Below are 9,777 nucleotides of genomic sequence, written 5' to 3' on the forward strand. Positions count from 1 at the left end.
CTCTAACTGAAACCACAATTTCTTCAGGACAAGGGTTAAGTTTTTATCAATAAATAATTATTAACATTTCAACAGCATCAGCATTACCATATTTGGATGAAGGACATTATGAACGTCTGCAGCAGTAGTTTTGTTGTTGACTGTACAACAACATGTACATTTGTTCTCTGTCTTAAATCAGTGGTTTCAATCCCTCCCCACCAACAACTTGTCACTCACATGAAACAATCACAATACTTTATACACTTTGTACAATACACTCAGTTCTTGCTTGACAATCAAGCTCTGTCCTTTTTTCTGTTTGAGAAGACACTTCACTTAGATATGTCAAAATAGGCAGGAAAAAAATATCTTTATTCTGACTTATATGCTTAAAGCTTTTCTAACACTGTAAATACATCAAGAAATTAGAAATATCCTGACAGCCTGTCTTGACTGTTACTACTGCATATGTTTTAGAAAAAAATTTGCAGTTACATTCCAGTCTATACAGTAAATGTATAAATTGTTTTATGTTTCTTGAAAATTAGACAGCTACATTTTTTTTAATGTAATTTCCGTGTATTGCTATAAAACGGTTATAAAAAAAAACAACAAATCAGTACAGTTTGGGTATCATGAAATCCTAAAATAAAACCCAAAGTTCAGAAATTTTATGAAAATGAACTTAAGAAATAGAAATACATTTGAGTAAAAAAAATATTTGTTGTAAAACATTGACTGAAAATGTGACATGTTGCACAATTGTTATGTTTCTTTTGTGATTTGCACTGTTCCCCTTAGGGAACTTAACGCTGTGTCCCCTAGGGGACACACTGGGGAATGCTGCCAGAATGACTGGTGTCTGAAGCACATGTGAAACACGTGGCCTGTGATGTCATACGTCTCCGGAAGGGGACGTCTCATTTAGGGCTGCACGATAAATTGCGATAGCATCACAATCGATATTAGAAAAGGCTGCGATATTCATGCGTGCATCTTATCAGTGAAGCACGGTTCTGTGATTAGTAGTAAATCGCCATGCAAAGGTCAAAGGGCGCTCTCACGCGGAAACTCCAAATACGCCCCGAAGAAGAAATCCAGGAAATAACGATCGCTGCAGCCGAATAAACAGAAGATTTAACGGCTTTCATTGATTCAGCATGACTAATAATCACACGACTATGGCAATATGTGGTTTATCTGAGTTCTTATTATAATTTTCATTATAATATAGTATATAACAATGCAATGCTATTCAACATTGATTTTATTACTGCTTAGAATGCTATAAAATACACTGATTGCCTTATTCTGTGTAAGAAGCCACCTCATCTTTTTTTTCAATCACTCAACTGAAGTTATGAAGTGAGTTTGAAGTAAAAACATGTTATTAAATTTGTTATTTTCAAGTGCTTTCAGAGTAGCAGCATTTACGTTACTACACAGCCGTAGTTCACTGAGAAGCCACACAAGTAACTTTATTAGCACAGCACGATTTGATAATTTCAGTGTATAATATTAATGATATCGTCTGTGTGGTTTTGAGTAGCTTGTCGGCTCTGTATATTAAATGCTACTCTATCAGAAAGCATGAATGTGCTGGAGATTTACTGCTGATTACAGAACCGGCTTTACTGACAAAATGCGCATGGATATCGCATGCAATTTATCATGCAGCCCTAGTCTCTTCCCCTTTCAAGGAACCATAGTTACATGTGTAATCCAAGACGTTCCCCTTCTAGGGAACTTTACAGTGCATTCCCTCACCATGCCTTCGGCCTGCCAGTTTACATCTCCTTTAGACAAATAAGTTGGTGACATATTGAGCAGGTGCCCTTTTATTCTTCCAGGCACCTGCCTATGGCATCACAGGCCATGTGGACCAATAGGATTGACGTTGTTTCAAACATGAAACACTTCAGACATCGGTCATGCTGGCAGCATTCCCCAGTGTGTTCCCTAAGAGACGCAGTGTCTCATCCCATATCGGGGAAACTGTGGTTACATGCATAACCCAAGACGTTTCCCTTGCTTGGTAAGCATCAGTCAGACAGTTGCTGTAGAAGTCTCTCAAGCTCTTCAATCTCTCTGGAGAAATCTAGAAACGTGTAACAAGATATGACATGAGGCAGTCATTCTTGACATCACAAAAGATTGTTTGTTTAAACCCATGTTTCTGTTGTGTAGTAGGATGACATTCTTACCCTTCCGTGTCCTTTCGCTGGTTTGTGATTGTGAGCGTTCTATTGCTTCCTGTAGTTCATTTTCAAGAGCACTCTTTATGTCCAGCTTCATAAAGAATGAGAGAAGATTCACTTTGATTTTGTCATTGTACAGCTGAATACTTGATCATCTTTATGAATGAGATCAGTACCTTCAAGTTATTAAAACTGTTTAGCGCTTCCATTTTTGCATTGTTGAACATGTCTTGTTTTTTCTCATCAACTGTGGCTATTAACAGGTCTTGCATTTTCTTCATGGATCCTGTTCCTTTTATAGCTGCAGCCTCTAAAACAAACAACACCCATCAGTTCTTGGATGTGCATTTGAATGATTTAAATAATTAAAATAACTTGTATTATTGATTAATTGTAACTCTTAATGCTAGCTTACGCTGATAGCAAGAAGCCATTTCTTTCACAATTGTTATTTGTATTGATGAGTAGATTTCCTTCTTCCTGTCAACAATGTCTCTGTTGAGTGCTGTCTTCAGTTTGATTTCCTTTTAAAAGGGGAAAAACACACAAAAAAAAGTCAGACAAAATCTGGAAACATTAAGTCCCTGCTAAAACTTTTTTGTTGTACAATAAAAGATGTTTGGTGTATTTCAGTCTTTACTGGTTTATAAAAACAGCCTGCTGAATTATAAGAAATTAGGATTTACATAGACTTTAAGAAGACAGACAGAGAGCTGAACTCACCTCGATTTTGATGAAGTTTTGAATGTGATGTAGTTTGTCAGAGCTGGGGTAAGCAGAGTCACTCTGGATGATACTGAACTTATCAATCTGTTCCTGCACTGACTTCCCTGTTTTTCCAGTCACACTGCAGCAAACGAAAACCATTTAGAGTTTATTTTAAAACATTTTACAGAATATACTTGTAATACTTGATATATAATCTGAGAATTACTGGAAGGAATTAGTGATGGGAAAGGCTAAATTCTCAAACACACAAAGTTTGCTTTATATTGCTATTATTTAACCTATGACAAATTAACAAAAAATTCAGACCAGAAAGGACCTGGGAGGTGAGCAAATCATTTACAGAGTGTATGCGACTGGCCTAAATGACCCATCACTAGAAGGAAAACCAGTATAAACCCACTCATATTTTGGGTCCTGCATAGATGAGTACCTTGAGAAAACACCTGACCTCAAATTAATCTAGGACAAATAATCTGCCACAGCAAAACTACAGCCAGTTTGTATCTTCCTTGGCATCTGTCTCATTTGCTTTACATGTAATCTACAGTTGGTCCACATTTACATGCTGTGCTCCAGTCTGTACTACAATTTAATGTTACTAATTTGTTAACAAAATGCCAATAATATCATTAACAATGATGTTAAGTAAAAACTTGATCATGTTCATGCCATAAAAATCAACAACAAGCATTGTAAATGGTTTATTGCATTTCATTCTAAACTACACAAAGGGAGACTAGAAATGGAATGATAAAACAGAACTTACGGAAAAATCTTACAGAATTCATCATGAATGTTTTTTTGTAAATCTTTGGCCAATGTCTTGTTCAGGTCTAGAACTACATCCCAATTTTTTGACCAATAGCATCCGTAGTTCTTGCACAAAGCTCCAAGGATTTTATGGAACCCCCTTCCATTTGTATTCTGAGTAACAAAGAAAAAAAACAGGGTTAAAAGTACAGTAATTATTAAAATGATAAATGTGATTAAAAAGATCACACTTACAGATGCTATCAATTTCTTTGTGGAATCAACACATGAGTTCACTGACTCTTTCACTCCCTTTGAGAGATGCTGCTCCAAATCATTATAAATGCTGTCAAAATATTTGTCCAGTTCAGTTAGTGACTTCTTTAGATTCTCCTGAAATTCGCTGACTTTCATTTCAATCTAAAACACATCCATACAACAGCAGTGAATTACATTGTAATACACAATGGCAGCATTCTGTAGACTCACTAAGTCTAGTAATTCTAATTCTGACTCATACTGTTTTGTTGTCTTTATCCAGCTGGCCACTTTGCATCAAGGACAAATGTCCCTTTGCTTTACTGACATAATCTCTGGTCATTTCTCTGTTAATGCTCTTGTTAAGATTCCTCAAATCATCCTGCAGCTTTGGGATTTCTACAAATAAACACAACGATGTGATTTGGACTAATTTTGCCATGCTTTATCTTGCTTTATACAATATTTTAAATATTTAAAAAAATATATATATGCAATGAACAGTTTGACAGTTTTATTTATTTATTTATTTATTTTTTTTTTTTTTTATTTTTTTTTTTTTTTTTTTTTTTTGAAGGGGGTAAAATAAAGGCAATAGACAGAAGATGGTTTACCTGTTTCACTTGATTCCAGATTTAAACTGTGGTCAAAGAAAGCATTGGAACTTACAGTAAAAACTTGAAACTGATTGTCAGTGTTTTTAGTGAATATTTCCTAAAAAAAAAAAAAAAAAAAAAAATTTTTATTAACTATAAGTAACAACTATAACGTACATGTCTACTAACTGTGTTAGTAGAGTGTTAGTAGACTGGTAGGCTTAGGGTTAGAATAAGTTGACATATACTTGCAAAGTTACTTATAGTCAGTAGAATGTCTGTCGGGACACCAGTACAATAAAACATTTTCAGATATTAAGCAGAAAGTTTATGGTAATAAAAAAAAAATAGGCAAGAATTAATACCTTGATTTCAGAATTTTTAAACTTTTCTTCGACCCTTGTCTTGGCATGTTGATTTCTGTGAAGTATGCATGTTTTTTTTTTATCCTAAAAATTAAAAACAAAACACACATATGTGCATAGTATATATGTATGCATATACTGTAGATCTATTGTAAAATCTGATTCATGGTTTGATCATGTACTATACAGATCACCTGTACACAGATACCTTTTCATCTTAGTAAATTGTTACATTCATTAAATTGCAGTTACAGTAATATGAGCTCTCACTGACACAAGTAAAACCAACAGTACAGGAAACAGGGAAATGAACAGCTAAATTAAGTCCTGCTGTATGAAAACAAAGGGGCCACACTACACAAACACTACTAGTACAGTCCTTCTACATTTTCCAAACCTTGTCATCTGGGATTTGGTCTCTTGAAAGTCGTGCAGATCTAAAAAAAAAAAAAAAAGAATATTAAAAAGTTACAAAGTGGTGCATGCTCACTACTAGATTACTGTAATTACTTAAGGCAATGAAGTAATGTCTCTTCATGTCCTGTAATATATTTACAAAATACCTCATATACGCTTCTGGATTGATATCATCAGTCTTTGTACAGACAAAGTTGATGCTTTTGCATTTTCCTCCTGGTCCCAGTTCTTCAATGCAGTGCTTTAATATCCCCCAGGGGTCTCTGTCAGTGATCGCTCGATTGATATTACTTACAATCCACACAGAAGAGCACTCTGACAATTTCTACAGGATTTAAAATAGGACATACAGTTCATAGTTCCACAGTATATTTATTGTGTGGTTTTACACTGTATGTGGCAAAATGTTTCTTTGAAATGAGTGTAGAAATATATTTACAGATTTCCACAGGTCATCTCTAGTCTTGTTGCAGTCTCCAGTCCCAGGAAGATCAAGAAGTATAATGTGTTCCAGGAGTTCACGACAGTCTGGAATTTTGATCGTCACGCTCTTTACAAGCGGCCAGTACCAGTCACCAGAACTTGACTGACTGTGTTGTATGAAACTTGCAATATCATTGGTAAATTCAGAGAGCTGTTGAGATAATAATTTGCCACGTTGTACTTTGCCGAAAAGCAAATAAACGCAGTAATGCTATTAACAAAGCATTTAAATGGTGAAATTATAAAACTTACTTTACTGTTTGAGATTATTTTCTTACTGGTAGACAAAGAGGTTTCAATTTCAGCAAATTTTTCATCATTCTGGAGCTCTTCTAATGTTTTCTGGTCTGCATCATCTCCATACAGCGCAGTGATCTTTTCTACAGCAATATCAACCAAGTCCTCATTCCTGCCCTCACTGTCATCTTTTAAATATCTGAAAAGATCTTTGAGCTCTTTTTCCCACTCCTGCAGAAGTACACAGCACACAGTATATAATAAGGCTTGGTTCTGTTCCGACCAGTCTGATTTATTTCTGTATTTATAAAGGACTGTCATTGAAGGCATGGTAGGATAAATGAGGAAACCTTTTCAGAGAAGAATTCAATCTCTGCTGTGTAGTTGGAGTCAGTCAGATTTGCTTCCACCTGAGTAACAACAGCTGTACAGGCACCAAAACAACCAGATGGTAAAAGTTCCTGTTTCCCCAAGATTGCACTTAAAAGGGAGCTCTTTCCTTCTCCTGATTTTCCAAAAATCCCTATGGTTGCCTTCTTCCTGCTGCCTTTATCGATTTGATCTGGGTCACTGACTCTTTGCAGAATTTGCCTTGCATTCTCTATGATCATATCTGTGTACAACAAAGAAGAGAATTACATCCCCATGATGCAACATATGACAAACCATTTGGAAAATGGATGGATGTGATATGACCCTTTTAAGTTAGTGTGCATGTCTAAATTCTGCAGACCTTTTATAGGGAACTAATTGATTAGTTACTAACGCAGAACAGAGGTGGACAGAATCAGATTTTACTTACCTGTTGTCAGTGGTGTCTCTATACTCGAGTCAGATGATTCATGATCTCGTTTTCTTTTAGTACCTATCAGAGAATTAATCTCACTCATTATTTGTCCTTAATCACAGATTGTACAGTGATCTTTAATTTGCATACCTTGGCTTTCCATTGTAAGGTCAATGGAGAGTCCTGGAGGGGGAAGAACATATATTCTTATTAAAGAAGATCAATTGTTATCTTACTAATCTTTTAAGAACTTTTTTGTTGATGTTCTGGTTAGGTCTATAACACAATTAATTGTCTCACTATCAGAGCAAGTTCTAGATTGTGATGGTACCTTTGTTCTAAGTACCATGGCAAATGAAATATTAAATATTCTCTATGATAATTTAAAAACTAAATAACGGGCAATCGGTCAAACTCAATATTGTAATGAGCTGCTCACAAGCTCAAGCAGTTTTTCATAATTTTTCACGCAACATTTGTTGTCTTGAAAGTCTAAAAGCATTCACTACATGATGAAGCCTACATTGAAGTTAGTGTCCCTATAATTCAAGGTATGAAAGAAAAAAAAACAGAAAAGCACACGAAGTGAAGGTAATAAATGGACACTGTGTTCTTTGTCTGTAGGCAAAATTTTCCCTTCAAAGCCGAAGGTAGAGGATTCAGGTCTGTTTGATAAATGAGAATATACTAGGGATGCAACAATACAGTTAGTCCACGGTTCAACACGTACCTCAGTTTTTAACCACGGTTTTCGGTTCGGTTCTGATATTGTCACTTCAGTGTGGGGTTTATTTTGCAACGAATTAACAAAATACTCCTGTAAACCTCTGTACACTGGAAAAAGTGTGGTTAAGTATATGTCTGCTAATTTTTTTCTTTTGACAGAGGTATTATTTTTTCAATTTTTATGCAAAATAGAATGGGATTCATTCATACTGAACACCAGAGGGCGCCCTCGTGCAGAAAATCCACATATGCGTCAAGGAAAGTATCACTGATGACCTTCTGTTCCAGCTTCTCTAATAATAGATAAAGGCATCGCTATTGCTGTAACTGAATAAAAACAAGATATAACGTTAAACGTTTTGAATGATGAAATGTAAGGACAATAAACACTCGTCTGCAATAATATATGGTTTATCTGTGTTCTTCAAGCCATCTCGTGTATTTTCATAAGCCGTTGCTAATGGACATATGGAATATGAGTATAGAATTTATTGTCTGCCTCATTCTGTGATAAGAATCCACATCAAATCACATATGAAAGTTATTTTAAACACTTGACTGATATTGTGAATTAAAATAAAGTTATAATGTTTTTTATAGAAAGGCTTATCATTGCATGTCATTAGAAGGGAAGATGCTCTGCGTGTGTTGCTTTTTCAAATATAAGCGGCACACAATAAAGTTATTTAAATGCAAAAACGAAAAACCGCAATTCACAAGCACGCATTGAACCGTGGATGTCGTACCAAACGGTTCTATAATTATATTGAGAATTGTGACATCCCTAGAATATACTGAGATGAAATGGTCGTTTGTTTTTTTCTATGTGCATCTCCAAGTTTTTCTTTTATTTCTGTGTAAAAATGCATTTAAAGGATTAGCTCACCCAAAATGTTTCTGAAAATGTACTCACCTTCAGACCATCTAAGATACAGATGAGTTTTTTTATTCATCAGAAATGAAAGTGTCAGCAAAGGTTCTACCAGAAAGACTAAAGTCAAGTCATTCATAACTATAGCTCTGGCAAATCACAGCTTGACACTTAGAGTATATAAGTACTGGACTTTCTCTTTTATGATTGCAGTTTATGATGCTGATGTTCCCCTCCATGCTTCCCAACACCATCAGTATAAAAACTGCAAACTCCATGGAATAGAATATACAATTACATATAAGCTTACCCTATCCTTTGTCTGTGTGTGTGTGAAGAATCTCAGGTGTCAGTTGTATCTTGAGACTGCAATCTAAAGCACTGTTTTTCTCTTAATGCCGCTCAAGATGTTATAAGATATTATGTCTAACTGCATCAATGAACTTCCTTTTATTTACACAGGATGTGGACATACGTCAGCTTACAGGATGTGTATGGGTGTGCAAAGTACAGGCGCATAAAATGTCATAAAACGGAAATGATCGTAAATATGTAATTTGCGCGCCAAAACATATTGGCTGTTTTTAATATCAGTATAATATTTAAGGAAGCATGATATGCCTAAAACTTAACAGAAAATAAAATATTACACTTTGCCCTCAATATAAATATATAAATATAATTTCATTAGCTCAGAAAATACAAGTATCATGTTTATATTACTAACCTAAAAAAAACTGCATCACACCAAAACTATTTAAAGCTTGTGGAACTCTTTACTAAAATGTTATTTTAATATAATACATTTATTTAATATATTTATTTATTCATTAATATCTTTACTCTAGTTATTTCATCTAGTGAAAATACAATTAGAGAATTTGAATTAGAATTTTTATTTGTTGTGCTTGTGTACAACCCTGGACTGTTTATCCCGTAAATCTCTGCTGCCTACCTATTGTCTCTGCCTTGTTTGTCAGAATAGTTTTTCTTATGCGATAAGTTAAACAGTCAAAAGTTTAGTCCAACAGTTAAAAAAATAACAATAAAAAAAAATCATAATAATAGATCTTAAAGAGTTAGTTCACTCAAAAATGAAAATTCTGTCATTAATTACTCAACCTCATGTTGTTCCAAACCTGTAAGACATTCGTTCATCTTCAGAACACAGTTTAAGATATTTTTTATGAAATCTGAGAGGTGTCAGGTCGTGTGTAGAGAGGAGACGTAGGAAGGAGCCGAGGACAAGGAAATCAAACAAACAGGTTTTTAATAATAAATCCAACAAGGGTACAGACAGGAACAGCAGGGGAACACACTCCAACATAACATTAAGATCGGACAGCGACAAAGGAACTGAAACAAACTTAAAAAGGGC

At 34.9% G+C, this 9,777-nt stretch overlaps 1 protein-coding gene across 2 annotated transcripts; it reads right to left on the reverse strand.

Annotated features, from left to right (window-relative positions):
* Positions 1–333: 333 nt before the first annotated feature.
* On the reverse strand, positions 334–8,855 carry LOC127181380 (nuclear GTPase SLIP-GC-like). 2 transcript variants are annotated; one of them, XM_051136104.1, is made up of 19 exons: positions 8,710–8,855; positions 8,442–8,507; positions 6,953–6,985; positions 6,818–6,880; positions 6,366–6,628; positions 6,031–6,246; positions 5,735–5,929; positions 5,442–5,620; positions 5,276–5,315; positions 4,879–4,962; positions 4,532–4,631; positions 4,180–4,316; positions 3,915–4,079; positions 3,676–3,833; positions 2,904–3,027; positions 2,596–2,704; positions 2,357–2,490; positions 2,187–2,271; positions 334–2,080 (listed from the first exon to the last, which is right to left on the reverse strand). In XM_051136104.1, the coding sequence occupies exons 2-19, from the start codon at positions 8,479–8,481 to the stop codon at positions 2,025–2,027; spliced, it is 2,181 nt and encodes a 726-aa protein (XP_050992061.1). In that variant the 5' UTR covers positions 8,482–8,507; positions 8,710–8,855; the 3' UTR covers positions 334–2,024. The 2 variants fall into 2 exon arrangements, with proteins under 2 accessions (XP_050992061.1, XP_050992062.1); XM_051136105.1 differs by lacking the exon at positions 8,442–8,507 and having other exon boundaries at positions 337–2,080.
* Positions 8,856–9,777: the final 922 nt, after the last annotated feature.

This window comes from Labeo rohita, chromosome 19, assembly GCF_022985175.1.
Source record: "Labeo rohita strain BAU-BD-2019 chromosome 19, IGBB_LRoh.1.0, whole genome shotgun sequence".
Lineage (NCBI taxonomy): Eukaryota > Metazoa > Chordata > Actinopteri > Cypriniformes > Cyprinidae > Labeo > Labeo rohita.

What these genes read in the sequence shown, in the direction of transcription:
- LOC127181380 (XM_051136104.1), bottom strand. Translation starts at nt 8,481, where the DNA reads ATGAATAAAAAAACTCATCTGTATCTTAGATGGTCTGAAG. An exon ending in CAAAGAAATTGATAGCATCT is followed by an intron (nt 3,834 to 3,914) that starts GTAAGTGTGATC and finishes TTTGTTACTCAG; the next exon opens with AATACAAATGGAAGGGGGTT. An exon ending in AATGGCTTCTTGCTATCAGC is followed by an intron (nt 2,491 to 2,595) that starts GTAAGCTAGCAT and finishes TGTTTGTTTTAG; the next exon opens with AGGCTGCAGCTATAAAAGGA.